The sequence below is a fragment of the Sturnira hondurensis genome, unplaced genomic scaffold (assembly GCF_014824575.4).
Source record: "Sturnira hondurensis isolate 20B ecotype Veracruz unplaced genomic scaffold, ASM1482457v3 Scaffold0014854, whole genome shotgun sequence".
Taxonomy (NCBI): domain Eukaryota; kingdom Metazoa; phylum Chordata; class Mammalia; order Chiroptera; family Phyllostomidae; genus Sturnira; species Sturnira hondurensis.
Genome location: NW_028087485.1, coordinates 11154034 through 11178072, shown reverse-complemented (window position 1 = coordinate 11178072; position 24039 = coordinate 11154034). Strand labels below are relative to the sequence as shown.

The following is a 24039-nucleotide window of genomic DNA, read 5'->3' as shown; positions in this document are numbered from 1 at the left end:
GCGCAATATAAGGTTTCTCATAAAACAAAGAAAATGTCAATTCAGTTGTGAATTCATATTGATACCTGGAACTCTCCTGCTAGACCACCTCTAAAGGCCCAGGGTTCTTGGTCTCCAATTAAGAACTGTGCTGAAGAATGACTACGACACCCTGTTGAGATCAGATCCAAGCGGAGAACGTTACGAGAAAGGGGATTTCCTGGGGTCTCAAACGTCCAACAAACCAATAAACACTTTGTGGACTAGCTTTCTAACAATAATCCAGGGTTTCAGGACAAGGCTGTGATAATAATTTTTAACAAATTAATAATCATAATGAAATTTTCAATACTGATGTTCCTTTCTCTGATTAATGAATAATAAATGTTAAGAGCTCTACCCTTTCTTTAATTGTTGGAAGAAAAGTAAGTCTCAAGTTTTTGTCTAAGTCAAGTTTATATATTCTCTAGAAACAGCTATAAAAATCAAGTTAGCTGTTTGCTCTGTAGTGAAATGACAGTAACTATAAAGTGAAATTAATGAGACAGATAATGAATTTTATTATCACAGCCCATGAAGGAGTCAAACCTGTCTGAAGTCACATTTTACATTTTGAAGAAGGGTACAGGGAAGGGGACGGGGTGGGGGTTAATCTTGTCAGAAAACTAAGGTCAGCAGAATGAATAAAGGAATTTATTCACTAGTTGACAGCAAAGTACATGAGGATGTTCCCCCCCCCCCCCCAAGGATAACCCAAATTCAGACTGGGCTAGTAACAGTACTAGCCTGACAGAAACAGAATTGAGAGCCGACTGATGCTCTTAATTTGTCCAAAGTTAAAACATACTTTTCTTGAAAGTATGACAATATCTGGCTCGTCCGAGTGACCACGGCGATCTCTGCAGTGCACTGAACACACGCATGGAGCAGAAGGCAGAGCTGGGGCTCACCACTTAACCAGCTTCGCATTCACAGGCAATAAATGCCGCTAACAAGATAAAATTAAAGGCAAATATTTGGAGGCCAAATCATAATCACCTGCCTAGTCTTCTGACAAGATAAGCAGCGCAATATAGTTCTTTTCCATCTGAAGACAGCATTCTACCTCCTGTTCAAGTTAACAGTCTCATCAGTACAAGGTATAGTGTGCTAGTCAGACAGTCCCAAAGCAAACCAATTATTTTTGCTGATAATTCAGGCCCTTTAAAAGATTATATCCAGGTTTGTAATTTTTTAGGGGTAGGGGTACTTTAAAAAAACATATATAATGTAATATTTGTAAAGTAAATATGAAATGGGGTCAAAATTTAGGGTATGAAGAGAGCTTGCCCCATCCCATAGCTCAGTGTAAATTTACACTGCAGGAAAAAACTGTACCTCTCAAACTTTCAGATCAGCCAATTTCCCCTATCCCCCACTTTGAGACTACAACATAACTAGCACTTCCAACTATTATAATAAAAAGCTGCATGTACGAAGAGCTGTGTAAATGAAAACATGGTTAATGCCTCAGTCGCTGCGCAAATGTGACTTCAGTTCATGCCTACTGCTCTTAAATCTACCTGAGCTACCTCACAAACAGAACCTTTCAATTTAAACTAATTAATCATGACGCGCTGTGAACATCTGCCGCTGTCCATCCAATAGTAGTAGACACTTGTGCTGAGGATTCTCCCATCTGTACACAATGGGGAAGAAGATAATAGAAGTCGTTAGTAATCAAAAGTACTGCACAGCCACATTCTTTAAAGGACTGAATGCCAACTGGACTGGAAAGAGGAGGAAAACAAAGGGTTCTAATTGGTAACTCCCTGAAATTACTATAGAACCATGAAAATACTCTCATCATGAGCTTTTTGTAAAGCTATTCAAATGCAAAGATGGTCACTAAAACTTCTAAGATGCTCTGACCTTGAGATTGAACAATAGTTATCTACACAATTTGGGAAAGCTGTGTCATACTTGGACAACACAAAAGTAAAGCCTGAATGGAAACACCACAGTATCTACATAATCAAAAATTTTTTTTGCCCCGGCTGGGTGGCTCAGTTGGTTGGAGCATTGTCCTGTACATCAAGAGGTTGTGGATTCAATTCACAGCTGGGATACGAATCTAGATGGCAGGTTCAATTCCCAGTCAGGGTGTGTATAGGAGGCAACCAATCAATGTTTCTCACATTGATGTTTCTCTCTCTACCCCCACTCCCCTCCTCTCTCTAAAATCAATGTCCTCAGGTGAGGATTTAAAAAAAGAATTTAATTTTTAATAATTCTGGAATGAAAGGCAGGGTGGAAATTTAAGATTTAAATCCCTGTAAGGGCGAATTATAACCCCCTGGCCAGAAGCCTGGAAGGCAATCGCCATCATCCAAAAACCAACATAGAAGTTTTTCTGAGCCTAAGAGCAAAAGACTGATCACAGAAAACGATCTCTTGGAGCCTTTTACCAAGAGGTCAAAAACCTCTGTTCTGCCTGTTGTGCTATGTATTCAAGAACCCAAAGTTCTGTATTTTCAAATTAACAATTGAAGACTATACACTCTTACCCGCTAATTAGTTGTAAGACAGGGAAACTTATTTTTTAATACTTAAGAGCCCAAAGTATATAGGCAGAAAGTGATAAATCTCATAGCCACTGCTTAGTTAACCTAAGCTCAGTTTCACACATCTACTTCACCACCAAGACCATGTAACCCATCATAGTGTTTGTGACTACTATGAAAACTATGACATGCCAGTTAGCCTTGCTGCCTGCTGTGTGCTGTATTGTAAGACCATTACATATTCCTTACAGCTGGACTGATAACCTGGAAATGAAACGAGGTCCTTGGAGAAACTTGGCCATGCTGGTGCTTTTTACCAAGTTTGAACATATCAAAAAAAAAAAAAAAACCAAAAAAGGGCGGGGGGAGTTTCAAAGACATACAGAAGTCCACTTAATGAACAGAGGAGTTTTTAGAGGACTGCAATTTCCATCCCCTGCTAAAACCAATTACTTGTAGAGAAATAAAGAAAAAGCCATGAAGTAATACCAAGTAGCACCAGAATAGCCCACCACTAAAGCTCGCATGCGCACAGGGCTGGGAGGATGGCTTCCTCTTGCCAGGCCCCTTAGGTCATTTCGGCAATTGTTCTGTTAAACAGCATTAATATTATCAAGACACAGCAAGCAGCAGAGAGCTTACCCAGTCACAACTCATAGTGTCTCATCTCCAAATCAGATAAAAATGGTATACAGGGTTCCATCCAGGAAGCATTCAGTCATAGCAAGTTAAAGTCAGTACTTTCTACTTTAAGTAGAAAAGTTCTCAAAATATTTATGCTGAATTAGCCCAAGGGAGAAAAATCAAAGTGCTCTATGTATTTACTGAGACTTGCACCTCAAGTCTGCAACAATGGCTACACATTTGAAAAAACTAGACAAAGAATTTAAACAGAGTTGGAAATTCACAAGTTCCCTGAATGTTTTTCTCCCTGTGGGATAATCTGTCTTTTTTTCTTTAAGGGACAATATATCTGAGAAGAGATTATTCCTGGTGCACCTACCTAACCACTGTACAAAAGACTTCACCATTGACATTATACTCTTGATATCCCAAACATAGGAGTACATGTCATAAAGGATTGTCCTGTTGGCACAATTGGAAAGTCGAGTGAACATTCCCATCACTAGTCCGCACATCTCTTCAAACTTGGCTGCTCGTGACCGCCATTCTTCAATCTAGTAAGGATCAATAAAAAGACTCAAAAATTGCAAGCTTAACAAAATAATCGAAAACATAGTTATAAACTAAACTGTTTATCAGGTGCCTGCAATTTATCTTAACTAAAGAATGACTGAGCTTACACGCTTTAGACAAGCAATAAAAGTTCATGTCTGCATGGCCCAGTAGCTCAGTTGGTTAGTGCACAAACTGATACACAATACACCAAGGTTGTGGGTTTGATCCCCGCTCAGGGTACATACAAGAATCCAACAACGAATGCAAAAATAATTGGAACATCAGTGTTTCTCTCTCCAAAAATCAATAAAATGAACAAAAATTTTGCCCTGACTGGTGTAGTTCAGTGGATTGAGTGCAGGCTCAGTACCAAAGGGTCCCAGGTTCGATTCCCAGTGAGAGCACTTGCCTAGGATGTGGGCCAGGGTCACATGAGAGGCAACCACACAATGATGCTTCTCTCCCCCTCTTTCTCCCTCCCTTCCCCTCCCTCTAAAAACAAACAAAATATTTTTTTAAGTATCAGAAGACAAAAAAACGTACTTTTTAAGTTTTTGACTGCTCAAACTGACAAATATTCCTAAAATAATCACCTTTGACTTTCCTTCGTTCCTAACTATAAGGTTAAATTATGAAACCTTATATACCAGATTAAGTAGAGTCCACATCCACTTCACAGAATATATACTAAGATGTGGTCAATTTTCTGCCAGTTATCAACATACTCAATACTTCCTCTGCATCATCAGGGGACTCGTCCAGGCTAGAGAAGCAGGTAAATTAAGCATACTCACTTTCTCAGAGTCTTTCCCTTTGCAATTGACACTGACAACACTGCTATTTGCTCGAAGCCACTGGAACTCTCGTAACATCTGTGCTCCTTTGGGCCCATGTTCATAAGGTAGGTAGAAAAGATCAGCAAGTAACTGCAAATCCTCCAGAGTCACTGGTTCTACAGAGTACAAAGGCTTTTCATTTGGCCCCGGCACAAACTGCTCCTTGTTTGTCTGTTCATCAGTCTGCATAGGGGCAATATCATTGATGCAATCTTCCTGCATAGACATCTCTGGGGATTTTGATTCAGCTATGCTATCTTTATCAGTGTCCATTGGTTTCAATTCCTCTGCCATTTTAGCTTCTACAATTTCAGTTAGTATTTGATTGTCATTCTTGTTGTCTGTTTCTTCTTGCTTTTCCACCACCATGTCCATAGGCTCCTCATCCAGCTGTTTCTTTTCTTCCTCCTTGGTCAGAGCTGTAGGCTCACCACTCAAGGCTGTGCCCTGGCTCATAATGGGCTCCTGGTAAACGGTTGTAACTACAGTTGTGGCATTTAAAGAGGGTGCTGCCACCAGGGGAGTCCCATCAACTACACTTGCTTTGGCTCCACTATGTGCAACTTGCCTACCTACAAAAAGAAATTGCCAAACAGATAATCAGAATTAGAACAAATCAGACCTAGAGGAATGTTTTCTCATATCTGTAACTGGAACCTCAATTTCAGGTTCCAAATTATATGAGCCCTGAGAAAAGTACAATTTCTCTAAAATCACCAGGGAAGTGGGGAAAGAAGAAACATCATAAACATCCCTAAACATTCTAACACATACTATCGCCTCTTTTGAAAATCAGTGCAGTACTTAAAAAGTTAAACAACTATCAAAATAAACACACTTCAAACAAATTAGCATTCCATCAAGATAAAAGCTATTTAAGACTGAAAGAAAGATTCTAAAAACCTTACTTTTCTCTAGATCCCTAACCATTTTGCTTGGTGGGTCTATGGCAAGGCACATCGAAAATGTTCTTTCTGACTCAAACCACATGGTCCAACCCCTTAACAAAGAATGGCCACACTCACTACTGTACTGATGAGGCACGCCGAATTCCTGCAACCATTCCGTCAGAGCTAACTTTAGAGCCATCTGTGGACTATAAAGCACATCAGTTTCAATATCTTCATCACTGCCTTCATTTTCTAACTTTATTTGGATTGATACAGTACTGTCTTCACTGTCAGCTGCAAAAAAAAAAAAAAAAAAAGAGAGAGAGAGAGAGAGAAAGAAAGAGCATGAAAACAGTTTTGATTTAAAAGCCTCCTGAAAGTGATGGGGGACAAATGCAAAACACTGGTTGTTATGGTACACTGAGTAAAGCAAAGAACTGAAACAAGAACAACAGAAAAATGCAACCGCTACCAAGACACTTCACTGAACAACTTCACTTTGAATAGTCAGGTGAATATACTGGTAAATGTAAAGTCCCCCAAATGAAAAACACTAATTTTAGAATTACTGGAAAAGTCATTCATAAATGTCCAATGAATACCAATTATTGAGAATACGAGGTTACACACTATGCTGTCCATAATGAAAATATTCCCTACCTCTCAGGGGTAACTTAATGGGCAAATAATTATTTAAAAATGGGCAAATAAATAAATGCATTGGGGAGAAAGAGTAAAATCAATTAGAAAGCCCACACAGGAGCAAAGATAATATGCAAATAATGAAACTCTGAACGAAGGCAGTGACAGAGAAAATTAAGTATGAACTCTAGGTTGATATTCAAAACCCTCTTATTCTTAGCTATCCCCCTTATTTCCCTGTACATGGTCCAGTTTGGCTAATGTCTACTACTTCTCAAAATGCTTCATCTCAAAATGCCCTGCCTTAAAAGAGACAGGAACTAAGTGCCATGAATATAGAGGGCATGGAGATTGTATCTCTAATTTTGTGGGTATTTTATTAGGGAGAGGAAAGGTAACAGCGATTGAGTTTTAAAGGGAGGCATCTGTTCAATAAACAGAATTGGAAGCAGGGGTACAGAACTGAGAAACAGAACACACTATACACCAAAAACATGGTGATGGGATGATTTTACTACGGGTAGGCACACAGTGTAATATACGGTTCATGTTTCATGGAAATGTACACTTGAAACCTACATGACCTTACTAACCACCGTCACACTGATAAGTAATTCTGAAAATAAGAATATAAAACTAGTACCAAGCATCATCACACTGTGACATTTCAATATGCCCAAATGACTTAAAATTCAAATTACTTCAAATTTTCAGTATCCAGTGTTTTCACCTCCTGTCCACCCACCCTTTAATGCCCAAGAATCTTTACTAATACTTTGACACAGTTTAAGTATTCCTTCCTCTATACAATCGTTTCTTACCACCAATACGCTTATCAGAAATAATCAGTCCCTCGTGTTCCTACTCACTTTGTAGATAATTATCTCTGTACTTATTACATATAGCACAAATGCCTATATGCTTTATATAACACCAGACTGCATTCTTCGAAAGGAGGGAATATTTTATTCCTGGCATCCTTATTGCCCAGGAGGAATATGCACTTGCCACACAATAGGTGTTTAAATGTTAATAAAAACCAGTCAGCATGCTCTTAGCTGAAAATCAATTAGAAATTTTTATTTATTTTTATAAATAAAAATTCAGTAAGCCAATATTTAAAAAATGAGAACATGTTCCATAAATGTAAGCTGAATCTAAATGATAAGTGAAAAACCTCAGGTAGGAAGGAATAACTCGTCTACAAAATCCCATTGAATAAAAACCACCTGAAAACACAAAATGAATCAGAATTCTAGAGATAACATTAACACTAGAAGACCAGTCAGTCCAGTACTCGCAAAGGCTAAGACCCATTTTAGAAACCAAAAACCAAGAGGTTGTTATTAAGTAATCTGTTGAAAGTCACTCAGCCCTTCTACCATATATTTACATGTACACATCACATTCGTAGGACTGAACAACACATCTTAAAAAAAAAAAAAAAAACTCTTAAATTGTGGTTATGAAGAAACACTTATCTGCCAATGCCCTCAGGTAAACCCAGCTCTCCTGAGATCAAGGGTTAAGCAGTCTACTTACTCATCACTACATCTTTTCTCACTCCATTCATGTTGGACTTGTACCAGGTGGCAAGAGTGTGGATAGCAACGTAGTTGGCTTCGAATTCGCAATTTGGGTTAGTCAGGACTCCTTTTAACCGTGGGATGAGTTCTGTGGACCTTCCTTTGTATGGGCCCAGAAATAGTCTCTTCTGATCATAATCATTAGCATGAATGTTATCCCAGATTACTGGAGCTCTCTTAATAATCTTAGAAACCTCTTCGATGGACTCTACTGGAATTTCTTTAGAAACGACTTTGGGACCTAGAAATAATGACCACCTTTTGTTAAAAGACCCTCATACATGGTTTTTCAAAACACACTGCATACGATATTTTACTGCATTTTGTTATATGTATACTTTCTAACAATTTTTCTTTTAAAAGCAACATGGCAACATGTTTTTTTTAAATTCAGTTTTATTCATCCCCACACCCCAGTATTTCTCCAGGTTTCTAGAAACAAAATTAGTCAAAAGGTATAAATATTTAAGGTTTGGGCAAGCTTCCTCAAACCATTACCTTAATAAGAAACATGTTTATATAAAAAAAAATGTTTATATACTTCTGGCCATGATGGAGGCGTAAGTGGAAACATTATGCCTCCTCACACAACCAAAATCAAGGACAACAGAGATTTAGAAACAAAAACACAACCAGAACAGACAGATAACTGAACTGTACTGAAGTCTGACAACCATTCATCCAGACCGGTAGGAGGGGTGGAGTTAGCAGACAGGGGTCGCAAGAGGAAAAAGCAGTGTTGTTAGACCTGGGAACGGGAAAGAACAGAGCAGACCCAACCCAGTGAGGCACGCAAAGCAGCTGGCTGACCAAGGACACACATTCAGGCGCAGATGAACTAGGCAAAAACGGGCAGTGTGACAGACCACACAACCCAGGGCCCCAGAGCCGGGAAATAAAGCCTAAAAGCACCAACTGAAAAAACTTTCAGGGGTTGAGGTGCTGGGAGAGACTCCCAGCCTCACAGGAGAGTTCCTTAGAGAGACCCACAGGGTCCTACATACACAGCCCACCCATCTTGGAACCAGCCCCAGAAGGGCCCAATTTGCTTGTAGGAAGCAGCAGAGGGGACTGAAATATGAAAGCGGAGCAAGAGCCATTGCTCCCTCTCTGACCCCACCCCCACATACAGCATCACAACCCAGAGACTGGGTTGCCCCGCCCTGCTGAACACCTAAGCCTCCACCCCTCATTCGTAACAGGCACGACCTGACAAAAAAAATATGGCTCAGGGACTTCCGCCAAGACGGAGGCATAGGTGGAAACACTGTGCCTTCTCCCACAACCAAGTCTGAATACAACAAAGATTTGGAGAAACAAAGGCACAACCAAAGGACAGAAAATTGAATTATACAGAAGTCCGACTACATCTAACCGTTCAATGGGGACGGTAAGAGGGGCGGAGCCAGCAGCGGGCAGGGTCAGGCAGGACAGGGCCCCCGACCCAGGTGCGCAGGCAGACGGGAACCAGTTGGGGTGCGGGGCAGACCGCGGGCGCATATTCGCGCACAGTGAGACAGACCACGCAGGCCCCAGGGGGCGAGGGCTGACGGCGGTGGCACACTCACATGCAGTGGGACTAAACGCATGGGCCCGGTGACGGCAGCAACTGCTGCACCGGTGAGGGCCGTGGCAGCAGGCGGCGGACAGGACGCCATAGTCCCTCTTTGACCCCGCCCCCACATACAGCGTCACAACCCAGAGACTTAGTTGCCCTGTTCTAGTGAACACTTTAGGGCTCTGATCCTGCTATGGGACAGGCACGAACAACCCGAAAGATGGCGCAAGAAGAACTCAAAGTCCCAGAGCCAATAACTCTAAGCGACCGAGAAATTGCCAGCCTCTCAGAAGCACAATTCAGGACACTATTCATCAGGATGCTCACAGAACTGGTAGATTATAGTCACAAATTAGAGGAACATATGAAGGCTAAACTAATTGAAATGAAGGGAGATGCACAGGAAACCAATAGTGATGGAAAGGAAACGGGGACACAAATCAATGGAATGGACCAGAAGGAAGAACAAAACATCCCACCAGAAAGGAATGAAGAAATGAGAATTCAAAAAAATGAGGAGAGGCTTAGGAACCTCCAGGACATCTTTAAACGTTCCAACATCCGGATTATAGGGGTACCAGAAGGGGGAAAGAAACAGCCACGAGTGGAACACTTATTTGAACAAATAATAAAGGAGAACTTCCCCAGTCTGGCAAAGGAAATAGACTTCCAGGAAATCCAGGAAGCTCAGAGAGTGCCAAAGAAGTTGGACCCAAGAAGGAACACACCAAGGCACATCATAATTACATTAGCCAAGACTAAAATGAAGGAGAGAATCCTAGAAGCATCAAGGGATAAGGGGACAGTCACCTACAAAGGAGTACCCATCAGACTGTCAGCTGATTTCTCAAAAGAGACCTTACAGGCAAGAAGGGGCTGGAAAGAAGTATTCCAGGTCATGAAATCCAAAGACCTACAGCCAAGATTGCTTTATCCAGCAAAACTTTCATTTAGAATGGAAGGACAGATAAAGTGCTTCTCAGATAAGGTCAAGTTCAAGGACTTCATCAGCACCAAGCCCTTATATTATATGAAATGCTAAAGGGACTTATATAAGAAAATGAAGATGACAAATATTAACAGTGAAAGGACAGCAAACACAGTTATTAACAATCACACCTAAAACAAAAGCAAACTAAGAGGACAGCTAGATCAGGAGTGGAACCATAGAAATAAAGAACACATGGAGGGTTAGAAACAGGGGGGTGGGAGGAGGAGAAGGGGGGAGAAGGCACAGAAAATAGCATAGACAGTAGGTAGAAAATAGATAGGGGGGAGGGCGAGAATAGTGGGGGAAATATAGAATCCAAAGAACTTGAGACACGTGGTTATAAACTAAGGGGGGGAGAATGGTGGGGGAGGGAGGGTGGGGTGGAGGGGATTGAAGGGGGGGAATAGAACAACTGTAATGGTATAATCAATAAAATATACTTCAAAAAATTTGGCTCAAACAGAAGAACAAATCAAAGACCTAGTGCCAATGCTTTTACGCAACCAAGAGATAGCCCACCTATCAGGTGTACAGTTAAAAACACTGGTGGGTCAGGATGCTCACAGAACTGGTTGACTTTGGTCACAAATTAGGTAAAAAAAAATGAAGGCTACACTAAGTGAAATGAAGGAAAATGCACAGGGAACCAATAGTGACAGAAAGAAAACTGGGACTCAAATGAGTGGAGTGGACAAGAAAGCAAAAACCGAACAAAAAAGAATGAAGAAACAAGAATTCAGACAAATGAGGAGAGGCTTAGGAACCTCCAGGACATTTTTAAATGTTCCAAGATCTGAATCATAGGGGTACCAGAAGGGTAAGAGGAACAGCAACAAGTAGAAAAGTTATGTGAACAAATAATAAAGAAGAACTTCCCCAATCTAGCAAAGGAAATAGACTTCCAGGAAATCCAGGAAGCTCAGAGAGTCCCCAAGAAGTTGGACCCAAGAAGGAACACACCAAGGCACATCATAATTACATTAGCCAAGATTAAAATGAAGGAGAGAATCCTAGAAGCAGCAAGAGATAAGGGGACAGTCACCTACAAAGGCGTTCCCATCAGATTGTCAGCGGATTTCTCAAAAGAGACCTTACAGGCAAGAAGGGGCTGGAAAGTATTCCAAGTCGTGAAATGCCAAGATCTACATCCAAGATTGCTCTATCCAGCAAAACTTTCATTTAGAATGGAAGGGCAGATAAAGTGCTTCTCAGATAAGGTCAAATTCAAGGAGTTCATCATCACCAAGCCCTTATTATATGAAATGTTAAAGGGACTTAAGAAGAAGATGATAAAAAATATGAACAGTGAAAGGACAGCAAACTCACAGTTGTTAACCACACTTAAAACAAAAGCAAACAAGGCAGACACCTAAAACAGGAGCAGAGCCACAGAAATGGAGATCACATGGAAGGTTAGCAACAGGGGAGTGTGTGTGGGGGGGGGCGGGGAGAAGGTACAGAGAGTAAGTAGCATAGACAGTAGGTAGAAAATAGACAGGGGGAGGGCAAGAGTCGTATGAGAAATGTAGAAACTAAAGAACTTACAACACACGAACATGAACTAAAAGGGAATGTGGGTGGGGGAGGGGTGTGCATGGTGGAGGGGAATGAAGGGGGGAAATGAGACAACTGTAATGGCATAATCAATAAAATATATTTAAAAATAAGTATGTCTGTATGTGAACAATTTCATTTTTCGTTATAATACAGTATACACTTAATTAGACAAACCTCAATTAACCTAAATCCTGGAACAGTTTCTAACCTTAATTCTTAAAAGCTAATACAGCTTGCTGATTACTAGCTGTCAGTCTAGCATGACAGCTTTCATTTTATAAAACAGAACAGTCTTCTAGGGCTGGGATTAATACCCTTTAGCCCGGTTACCAATAAATGTATTATTTATCAGTAAATAACATTTAGGTTCACCAGAAATCCTCAAAGATGTTTTTTAATACTAAATGAAAATGTATATTTTGTAAAATAAAATTTTAAATTTTACTTATGTACTTATTTATTGAGAGAGGAAAGGAGAGAGAAACATTTATTTGCATTGTTCCACTTATTTATGCATTCCTTGGTTGATTTTTACATGTGCATATATGACCAGGGACTGAACTCACAACCTTGGAGTACAGGACAACACTCCAAACAACTAAACTATCCAGCCAGAACCAAGAAAAAAAATTTTAATTACGTTTTCCTGGTTTTTTAAAGTATTTAAAAAATAAATACTTTATTTTTTAAAGTATTTAAAAAGGGATCAGTTTTTTAAAGTATCCAATTAACCAAAAGAACCAACTTCTCTAGGTCCTGAAGTTTCACTGTATAAATCATAAAGACTTACCTGTCCAAAGTACATCAATTCCAGGCAGAAGCTTTTCACCCACAGTCCTCAGATAAGGAGACTGAGACACGTTTGGGTAACAGAAAGTGCCACAGTATTCTGAGTGCAGGGAGGAAAGTAGAAGTGAAAATGGTCATGAGTTTTTCAATGAGGAAAAAAATTTCTACCAATTCTAAATTCTTTTCATTCAAATAATAAAAGGCCTCCATATCATGCTCCAAAGGAAGTAAACTTAGGTGGGAAGTTCATTTAACCATTGATTCATTTAAAAAAATTTTTTCAAGTTCATAAAATCCGATATTCTTCCTCTAACAGTAGTACAGATCAATCCTATGATCACTAGAAATTCAAGTTTACTAAACAAATAATTTAAAAATTTAGCCTTTTCTACATAATTCTGAATTGCCTATATGTCTTGAGTTACAATCAGAGGCCAAATAGACTGACCTCATATTGTAACAACGATCGCAACATTACCCCTACGGCTATTAGTATTCAACTGCAACTAAATAATAATCTATACTGAATTAAGGAATCTTATTGAATATCATTTGAATACTCATGTAACAGCAGGCCACCAAGATAAGGTCCATGGCTCACAATACTTGAGACAGACATGCACATGAAGTTAAACAAGTTGTCTAAAATTTCTTAGGATTTATGTCTTCCTAAATAAAAAGTCAATTCTTGGGAAAAGTTCTTAAAGCTGAATTTTGAGAAGAAACTAAAAGAGACTAAAACATTTTCAATGGAAGGAATGAGGGAGGGAAGGAAGGAGGAAGGGGAGAACAAAGGAAAGAAATGTTAAGCTTTTTATGCTAACTTCTGAACAGAAAGAACCCAATTGGCAATGGGAAGAGCGAGAAAGGAGAGAGATGTGTGGGCAGAAAAAAAGTGAGAGGAGATGAAAAAGTGATTAAATTAAAAGCTATGGAAATTTGTTTTTTCCTAATTTTCATTTGATAATGTTCATAATACAGCAGCTCCCCCTTGTCTGCCAGGGTATGTGTTCCAAGACCCCCAGTGGATGCCTAAAACCTCGATGGTACCGAACCCTACACACCCATGATAAAGTTTAACTTATGAATCAGGCACAGTAACAGACTAACAACTAATAATAAAGAATAACTGTCACAATCAACTGTAATAAGTGTGAATATGGTCTTTCGAGATAATCTCATTGTACTGCACTCACTTTTTCACTTAAGGGAAGCATTTTATCCCTTCTCTTCCTTATATCTGAACTGCCAGCATCACTACACTTGTACTCTGGGCTTTTTTTTTTTTAGATTTTATTTACTTTTAGAGAGAAAGGGAGGGAGAAACAGAAAGAAACATCAATGTGTGAGAGATACATTGATCTTTGCGCCTCTCACACACTCCCAGCTGGGGGCCTGGGGCCACTATTAAGTAAAACGAGGACCAGCTGACCAGCAGCGCTGCCATCCCCCCACAGCTGGACAGCTGGGTTGCCAGCAGGTGGGTAACATATCCTATTTTTAACCGTGGCTCACCACAGGTTACTGAAACTGCAGAGATCGAAACATAAATGATAGGGGACTGCTGTACTTCCAGTATTAAGAAATACATAAAATCTTCTGCCTATTCAGTTGTCATTTATTAGGCCCTAAATTTCTCCAGTTCAAGACCTTGAGAAACATCTTCTAGAGAAAGAATTCCTACCTTTACAGACCTAAGAGAGAGAAGACGACACAATAAAGCCCATACATAGTCCTTTGAAAGTTATTGCACAGGATTTGGCAGAAATAATGCCCGCTTGAGTGAGCATGGTAAGGTAGTAATAGAGGGTGTAAAAATTTATAGTTTTAATTAGAACATTTTACATAAAACGTTACATGGTGTGCTAGGATGTGACATTGTTATGTTACAGAATTGCATGCTTATAATTCTGGAATAAAAAAGAAATTAAAAAGGGTCATTATTTGTGTTGGACCCTGAATTTCAAGAATAGATAAAGGTATTATATACAATACCTGTGGGACAGAAGAGGAAAGTTTCTGGTTCTCCTAGGTACTGATAAATTTCATTTGTGATGGAGACCTGGGCATGAGCAAAAGAACTGAACACCTCTTTGTCTGCTGCACACATATTATGGTCAATATCATCAAAAAGCAAGGCAAATGACCTGCATCCAAACTGAGAAACCTAGGAAAGAAAGAAAGAAACAAGAGGCCTTACCAGCTCATCTTAGAATAAAAAATACAGGGTTCCAAACATCAAAGCATATACCTAATACTTGTATTTAAAAGTCAAATATTTCCCTCAGTAAGATGTTCAAAGCCAAACCTACCGTTTTTACATTTTCTATGTTAAAAAGCTAGACAGTTTGGGGGCCCACTTTTTTCATTTGGGGTTGAATGCAATGTGCCAATATGTTCCAACGAAAGTTCTACTAAACACTATGGCCTACCTAGCACCTTAGCTGCTAATTATAAAAGACCAGTCAGAAAAAATACAAAAACATGAATAAATAAAATCATGACATGAAAAATCCAGATCTGTTCTAGTCCCAAAAGACACAATGATCCTAATTAATTGCTCTTCACACAAACTTTAACTAGGCCATGATTCAGAAAGAGTACCACAGGAGAATTTTATCAAATAGGAAAATAACCTCTTAAAAGCTTATTCATGGAAATTTAACTACCTTAAGTTTTTACTAGCCATTTTAATGCCACAAATAACATAAAACTTTGCCTAATAAAAATACATACGTATCTATATATTAGCAAACATATATATCTAAAAATTTACAGAAAAAGTTGTGTAGCTTTTAGGATAAGTAGAATTTAGAATTCAATCTGGTTCACCAACAGCTTACATGTTTATCTCCTCCATTTTTCTTCTCGCCTTGGGAAACTAATAATTTCCAAACTAAATTTCTTGTCCATGCAACTGAGGGAATTGCTGTCTAACAGGTAAAATGATTTTTTTCTATAACCTCAGTCTTAAATTCAGTCAAGTACCCAATAGTATACAGTTTCTCAAAATGTGGGTATGGACCACTTAGCACAGAATCACCTAGACTCTGAAGTAACTCCCTACCCCAAGCCAGTGTTAGAATCTCTGGGAATGGGGACTACTAGGTGGCCCTCTTGTAAGTACTTCTAAGTATTCTTTTAAAGAAGTTCTTATGCAAAATGGAGTTTGAGAAGCACTGGTACCTCCAGTGAAGTCACTTCAGAAAACATCCTTCTATCAAAAGCATTAAAGTAAGAAATCGGTACAAAAACAAAAAATAGGAATTTGCTCTCCTTTTAACATCATAAAAACAACACAGAAAACTTAGTTCCAGGTACTGATTTAGGAAAAAATAACGAAAAAGTTAAGGAAGTTACCTGATCCAGTTTGCGTTTCAATGTAGAAACTTCCTTGGGATTAGAAAAAGTGATATCCAATCCGGGTGAGATAGCATAGATGAACTCTATCTCATATTCCCGTGCAGCGGAGATGAGAGTCATAAGTTGTTCTAAAGAACAGAGTCCACATTTTTAGAAAGCAGCCCAGAAAACTTAAAGAACCTTACTTTTCAATTGAAGAGGTCACTTTCTCCAATTCACAGTCAAGAAAGGAAGTCCCTTAATTTCACAAAATTGTCATGTTCAATGTGACAATAAAAGGAGAAATTTTTTTCTTTTTAAAATATATTTTATTGATTATGCCATTACAGTTGTCCCATTTCCCCCCTTTAGTTTATGTCCATGTGTCACAAGTTCTTTAGATTCTATATTTCCCCTACTATTCTTGCCATCCACCTGTCTATTTTCTACCTACCATCTATGCTACTTATTCTCTGTACCTTCTCCCCCCTTCTCCTCCTCCCACTCCCCTGCTGCTAACCCTCCCTGTGATCTGCATTTCTACAGTTCCCCTCCTGATCTAGCTGTCCTCTTAGTTTGCTTTTGTTTTAGGTGTGATTGTTAGTAACTGTGAGTTTGCTGTCCTTTCACTGTTCATATTTTTTATCTTCTTTTTCTTAGATAAGTCCCTTTAACAAAAGGAGAGATTTTTCTTAAATACCAGGGCTAGGTGATGGCCTTAACAATCCTGACCCCTCATCTTTGTAGTGACAGAAAAATATTCATAATAGATTTTAAGTTTTTAAAATGTGACAGTTTTCCTAAGTAAACTGAAACACTATTCCGTAACAGGATATATCTTCAGATAAGTTTCAGTGGCATCTCAAAATTCTGAGATGACTGTATTTTATTTTGAGTATGGATCACATTCAAGTTCATTACCAGCATCTCCAGAAAATAACTAAGTTGGAGACACACTTAAATTATATGAAGTAGTAATGTAAGAAAACTGCTTCTGCATAATGTAAGAAAACTTTCTGTCTTTGGTGCCTCAGCTGGGCTCTGTAACCAAACATCTCATTAGCTACATGTGTATCATTAAATCCCAAGTACAAAAACATCTCCCCACGCACTCAAGTCCCCCCCGCAAAAGCACCGTTTGTCTAATTTACAAGGAGGTTCTGTGATTTACTACTTCCTTACAAATTTCACATAACTAACTCCACACAAGAACATACAAAGGAGAGTTTAAGATGTCCTTTCACCTCAGGACAGGCATGGACTAGGGTTAGGTCTTCCTTTTAAAGGCGGGACCAATAAGAGTGATCAAGTGGTTAAGAAGAAACATCCTTGAGCCTAAAGCAAAAGGATCAAAACACTGATCCTGTCTTTTATTTAAAAATTTGGTATTTTGTTCACGGAATTTTTTTGTTTTGCATTAAGTTAGGTTGTAAAAACCACATAAAATATTATTTATCCCAATTTTTTGTGAGTTTTATTATTTTAATTAGAGCATATTATTTTGTTCAAGCATAGTTTTCTGCCTTTTACCCCCTTCCTAGCCCAGGCCCCTAAAAATGACATAAAATATTATTTATCACAATTTTTGAGTCCCACAAAATTTGCGCCTGAGGTGGGTGCCCCACTGGCCTGGCCCCAGCCCCAGAACAGACCGATGTGCCCATGAATCACACCACGGCCGGGCACTGTTAGTGCCACTCTTTCAATCTACACTAACTCATGTAGTTACCAACTAGAAAAAAGGAAACTGCACACAAAGTGAAAATAAAATACTTAACAAAATTCCTGTACCACTATATTAAAAATATAGCTGTTTTCTTCACATATTCTAAAATCTATGGATTAAAAGAAAAAGATTACCAGCTTCCTCCACTGAATACATCTCTCGCCAAAACATCCTGTGTTTGTAGTCATCTTTGGGGGCATACAAGTATGTATTTAATTCCCATTTCTGAAGCCTTAAGGGGAAAGAAAATTACATATGTATAAACAGATAACATGCATAGGCTATAAACCTCAATTTTTTTCCTTTCCTTTTTTAAAAAAGAAAATATTTTATGTTTTTATTTTGAGAGAGGAGAAGACAGAAAGAGAAGAGAAATATCAATGTGTGGTTGCCTCTTGCGTGTCCCCTACTGGGGACCTGGCCCACAACCCAAGCGTGTGCCCTGACTGGGAATTAAACTCCCAACCCTCTGGTTCACAGGCAGGCATTCAATCCACTGAGCCACACTAACCGGGGCTCAATTTTTTCCTTTTCTTGAAGCATCTCAAGATGCTTGAAGCAATTATTATTGCCCAAGAATAATAATATTTTGGGGCAATAGCTTTTAACCTTTTTGTACTCCAGTGGAACTGTAAAAAATACTACAATGAATATTTTTAGAAAGCATATTAAACAGTCCTAAAACAAAAAACACAACTCTGGATCTGTCTGGGTGGCTCAGTTGGTTGAAGCATCATCCCATACATTAAAGGGTTGCAGGTTCAATACCAGGTCTGGGCACCAGCCTGGGTTCAGGGTTCAGGGTTCAGTGCATGGGGATTTGAGAGGCAACCTTGCATCAGAATGTTTCTGTTTCTGCTTCTCTCTCTCTCTCTCACACACACACACACACCCAATTAACATATCCCTAGGTGATAATTAAAAAAGAAAAAGAGAACCCCCCCCACACACACAACTCTGGGTAAGGCTGGTAAAGCCCAAGACCTATTCAGCTTCCCCAGTAAAGTTAAAAAACCCATGGCTTAAGTGAAGAGGAGGTAAAAGACCAACTTTTGCAACTAAAAAATCATCAAATTGTACCTGGCCTATTATTAATATTTCTTTAAACAAAAGGATATGTTAATGGTTTGAGATTCTGCATCATAAAATAAAAATTTACCTTCTAAAGAGTTCTTTTCTCTGTTCCATAACCCAAGGTCTTCCATAAAATCCTGTATTCAAAAAAAGAATGAAATTATTTTCAAGTTTCAAAATGTGTTAAACTGTTTGAGAAAAGCAGGTTACAAAACATACACTATAATCCCATTTTGTAAAAAAAAAATGCACAATATACCAAAACCTGAAGGGCATTTTAGTAAGTAAACCATTAAAGTATCTTTGGATAGTGCTATTATAGGGAGGTTTTTATCCCCTTTATGCTTAAGTAAATTTTCTGATTTTTCTACCATGAACACATTACTCATATGATAAAGTTATTCGAAAACACACCCTGGCTGGTGTAGCTTTGGGGACTAACTGACAGCCTGCAAATCAAAGGGTCACCAATTAGATTCCCAGCCAGGGCACATGCCTGGGTTACAGGCCAGGTCCCCAGTATGGGGGCATTCGAGAGGCAACCACACATTGATGATTCTCTCCCTCCCTTCCCCTCTGAAAATAAATAAATAAATAATTTTAAAAAGATTATCTCAATCTTACAATGGGGGAAAGGGAAGCAAAGTAATCCAAAATGGCTACTAATAAAAATTACATCCTAGAAGGGTAGTTTAACTGCTTTTAAAGGAGAAGAGAAGATAAACAAGGCAGGGGGGAAAATCAACAGTTAGAAAAGAATGTGACTGACCCAGTTTTATGATTACATTTTTAAAGTTCCTGATATAATAAAATCCCCAAAACCCCACAAACTACATTCACAACAAATTCGACAGTTGAACTGGCTCAAACAGAAAGCTCTCAAGCAATCTCAATTCCTGAGCAAACGTCTGAATTGAAACTTCAATGTGACTTGCTCCAGTGTCCAAGGGGCCAAAGCAGTGGGGGGAGGGAGGGGCATGGTCGCAAAGCACTCTGCAGGACGCAAACCTGCAGACTGAGGACTCACACAGTGGCGTATGCACCAAACAGGTGTTTAGAACTCACTGCTATGCTTTTCCACAGTTTACAACTCACCTAACCTTTCTACCTCTCATAGTCTAATCATCTGCAAGAGATAAGGGCAACCTCTGGGATGCACCATGAAGATGGTTAAATCTGCATTTTGAATACTAAATGCTACACATGCAGGCACACACACCTACCTAAGAGACTAACCTAAAACCAAAATTTATGAAGTGTATATAAAGTTCCAATCTCTAAACAAGATGGTTACTCTGTACTACAAACAAGGAAAATAACAGACCAAAGAAAAATTCATTATATACCAATATATGAAACTGAGCATTTTCAATTGACAATTCAATGTTACCCTCTTACAGGTGATCACCCTCTTAAGGTGATCTTGCCTAAAATAATAGGTAAATTTTATATAAGACTTTAAGGCTTTCCCAGAACACTGAGCATTATCATTTTTATCTCAAAGAGGTAGGCATTAAACATCCCTGCAAAGTTATTTCAATATAAAAAAACATTCTTTAAGCATCTAATGTTTTAATTGAAAATTAAAAACCTACCCCTGCTCTTTGAGAGTCAGGTTGGTTTTGAGTCAACAGCACCACAGAGGAAGCAGTGCTGTTACACAGAAGGTAAAAACCAACAAAGGTTTGGGAGGGAAGGAAAACAAACAAAAAAGGAATCCTGCAATACCTACAGTATTTCTGTCTTCATTCAGTTTAGGAATGGTGCCAACTAACAAATACTGGGGGAAATCAGTTACTTAGCCACCAAGGGAACATAAGAGGGAGAGGGACAGGATTTGTTGTGAATGGGATGAAGGAGGGACAGCACGACGTGTAAGAGACAACTCTATTCTTTGAGTAATTCTATTTCAATACCATTCCTAAAAACCAACCAACTTTTTCAAACTACAAGAAGCTCTTATCCATATTTACTGAAGGCAAGCCTCCTTAGACTCCCTCCAGTCTAAGATGTCCATTCCTGCCAGCTGTATCTGCCAGCACCCCTCCACATCAAGATCTCTGATGAGAAAACAGATTTTCCCCCTACAATCCCCCTGCATTCAAACAAACCCCCCAAATATATCAACAGATAAGTCACACAAAGCAATCACGTTTTCATAAGCTTTCATTTCAGTCAAATACAAAGTTTTCCATTGTCTTCCTCTAAATTCTGCAAGTTTTTAACTGTTTCACTCCTTACTGAAAATTATTCTATTCTCCACTATGATTTAACTATCTAAAATACAATAACCATCACCCATCTTTCAAATGAATACTTGATGCTAACTAAAAATTTTGATTTTCAAGATTTTCAAACAGTGTGCTGCAGGAATTTTTAAAACATGCAACACCTGAGTGTTCAGTCAGAAACACTGATTTTTCCCTTAGATTGTCAAAGTAAAAAAATGACAACAGCCAACACAACAGCCATCCAGTGTGAATCAAAATTATACCTATTTTCTTTTGTCAGACCAGCAAAAAATGTATTTTTTGGTGTGCCACAGAATTTTAGTAATTGGTTTGTGTGCCATGAGATGAAAAAAGTTTTCAAATGGCTCCTCTATTTGAAAAGCTGAAGCTCTCAACATAGAGGGCAACCTTCTTTCCTTTTCCGTATCTTTTTGTCTTTTTTTTAATTTTAAAAAAGATTTTAAAATTAAAATGGGAAGGGGGAGAGAAGGAGGAGAAAAACATCCATGTGCGAGAGATACAGGGACTGGTTGCCTCTCAAACGTCCCCAACAGGAGAGACCTGGCTCTGCAAACCAAGCACGGGCCCCGATTGGGAATCGGGCCTGTGAGATTTCGGTTTGCAGGCTGGAGCTCAATCCACTAAGCCACACCAGCCAGGGTCCCTTTTGGTTTTTTTTACAAAGACAAATTTTTATACATTTTTACTCCTATGCATACCATCACATACAGGACAGAATAAAGCAGACGTCTAGGAAACCCTGGATCAGCCAAAATACTTCAGAAAACTCAAATACGTGTTGTACTCTAGAAACAGTAACAATATAAAGTAACAATGTAACTGATTAATGCTTTCATAAAATACACAGCCAAATACTTGTCTATTACATTAACAACTTGTCAGGCAGGCACGTGAGAGGCAACCATACATTGTTTCTCTCCCTCTCTTGCTCCCACCCTTCCCCTCTCTTTAAAAACAAATTAAAATCTTTAAAAAAATTGTCATACAATCTTCTGGTCATTGTCCCAAACTACTGAAAAAGCCCATCATCCCTCTTAAATGAAAATGGGAAGGGAGGGAGATCTCAAGGACATTTTTTAAACCTCTTCCGCAGTCACTAAATTAAAATTCCGTATCTGATAAAAGAGTCAAAACTTCCTCCCTCAGAGGCAAAGCACAGTAGTTGGCAAAGGGCAATTTTCTAGGCTGCAAATGAATCTTCAAAGGGTGGGGGACAGGGTTGACTGAGCAGCAAAAACGAAAATCCTAAACTAAGAGGAATTAGTACAACTACCGGCCCACTGTGCTTCTCTTCACTCCAGAATACAGGCAGCACAACTGTGTGAGGTTTTCGCCCAAACTGGCAACAGCATCTCTATACACATTTTCCCACTTAAACAGAGACCACCCTAGGGAGAAACACCCCAGGGCACAAACGCATCCATACTACACTAACAACCTAACACTAGGCTCCTTAACGCCGCCTCCGCAGGAGAACGCTGGGCTCTGAGCCCAAGGCGGGTGGGGTCAGGCGCAATTGCCAGAGGAGAATTCGACGCCATTTAAGAACAAGAAGGAAGTCTTGCACACCTTCTCGCCTCTCGCCTCGTGTTAGCAAGGTCAAATTTCAAATCCAATCGAGTAACAACCTTTAAGAGCAACCCCCCCCTGCACCGCCGCCACCCCGCACGAGGACAAAACTTGTTAGTACTGGGACGAGGCGGGAAGTGGGACGCTCACCTTCCACCACGCCGCACAGGAACCTCCGAGCCCCTCCTGCCGCCCCAGACACTGCTGCTCCTCCAGCCCCGGTCGGGTTGTCTTCTCCGGGAGCTGGAGTTGCCGGCGGCTCCAACGATGCACCAGCAGAGGCGGCAGGGCCGGCGTTGAGCTCGTTCTCCCGCTCCTCCAGCGCCGCCTGGCTCTCCTTCTGAACCATCCTCCTCAGCCTCGGTACGCTCGGCCGCAGGCCCAGAGCCCTGGAGAGGGCCTCGGCTCCAAAAGCTCGCCCCTCCTGCTCCTTTCCTTCCCCCTCGGCCCTTCCCCCACCACTCCGCAGGGACCTGAATGCCCGGATGAGAAGGGCGGCGGCACCGGAGCGAGCCCTTTGTCAGCCGCTGCCTCAGCCCTAGCTGGGGAGCCGGAAGCCTAAGCCGAGAACGAAGCTGCACCTCTCGTTTCTTGGAAGCAGGTGGCCAAAGCTTCTTTTTCGCTCTCAGTTAGCCCCTGTTACCCTCCCTACAATCTTAGTCTTCCGCTATTTTCTCCTCCGAAAACCCAGGAGCCCTCCTGCCGCTGCCTCTACTGCCAGCTTCCTGTTTATCCGCACTGCGCCTGCGCCGGAGACCGGCTCAGACCGGTCCCCTTAGCCCGCCCGCCCCTCCTTCTTTGGGCCAGCCTATTGAACTCATTCGGTAGGGGGAAGTAGAACCCAGGAGACGCGAAAAGCAGAGGATGATGAAGACAGTAGGATGTACCATTCATATTCTCCACCCTCCAGAACGAGCCGGGCACCCTGGGACGGACCATTACCCGACCCAAAGAAGGGGAGTATGGGAGGAGGCTGCAGCGGGTTGGGGCAATTGGGATAAAGGGGGGTAGGGAAGATGAGAAAGAGAGGCCTCTCTCAATGGGCAGGCGCGGAAATGAAGCCTCTAGTTCTTAAAGACATAACGAGGAACTGACCTGATTCTATTGAGATTTTTCTAATGGGTTGGCTCATTACGACAACCTGACCCAGGCTCTGTTCTGTGAAGACAACGCTCCAAGGAGCTCAGCAAACCCGTGTCTTGAATCATTTCCACCTACACCCAACTTGACGCTAACCTCTTTAAAAAACTCAATCATTCGTTCCTTTCTCCACTCAGCCGACACCAATTGGCCCCGTGCTAGGCTCTTGAGTCTCTGTGAGCTCACAGTGTAGTGGTGGAGATAATCGAGCACACCTCCTGTAAGGTGAACCCAAGTGTTGTTGGAGCACAGAGAAGAGACTGATTTAATCCTCTTCGGGGAAGAGACGGTTTTGCTATGGATGGTTTTGCTTTTGAGCTATATGTTAAAGGATGAGTATGAGTTAGCCAGGCTGAGGAGTGAGGAAGGGGGAAAAAATCACTCCA

At 40.2% G+C, this 24039-nt stretch overlaps 1 protein-coding gene across 1 annotated transcript in view; it reads right to left on the bottom strand.

Moving 5' to 3' along the window:
- Window positions 1–23269, bottom strand: part of OGA (O-GlcNAcase) — a 31279-nt gene extending 8010 nt beyond the window's left edge. Inside the window, exons 1-11 of the mRNA XM_037064097.1 lie at window positions 22664–23269; window positions 18778–18829; window positions 17753–17850; window positions 15911–16041; window positions 14546–14717; window positions 12552–12650; window positions 7612–7896; window positions 5563–5721; window positions 4496–5109; window positions 3526–3700; window positions 66–151 (exon numbers count right to left, since the gene is read on the bottom strand). Coding sequence (XP_036919992.1) covers window positions 66–151; window positions 3526–3700; window positions 4496–5109; window positions 5563–5721; window positions 7612–7896; window positions 12552–12650; window positions 14546–14717; window positions 15911–16041; window positions 17753–17850; window positions 18778–18829; window positions 22664–22862 — 2070 coding nt within the window. The 5' untranslated portion in view covers window positions 22863–23269. The remainder of the gene's footprint in view (window positions 1–65; window positions 152–3525; window positions 3701–4495; window positions 5110–5562; window positions 5722–7611; window positions 7897–12551; window positions 12651–14545; window positions 14718–15910; window positions 16042–17752; window positions 17851–18777; window positions 18830–22663) is intronic.
- Window positions 23270–24039: the final 770 nt, after the last annotated feature.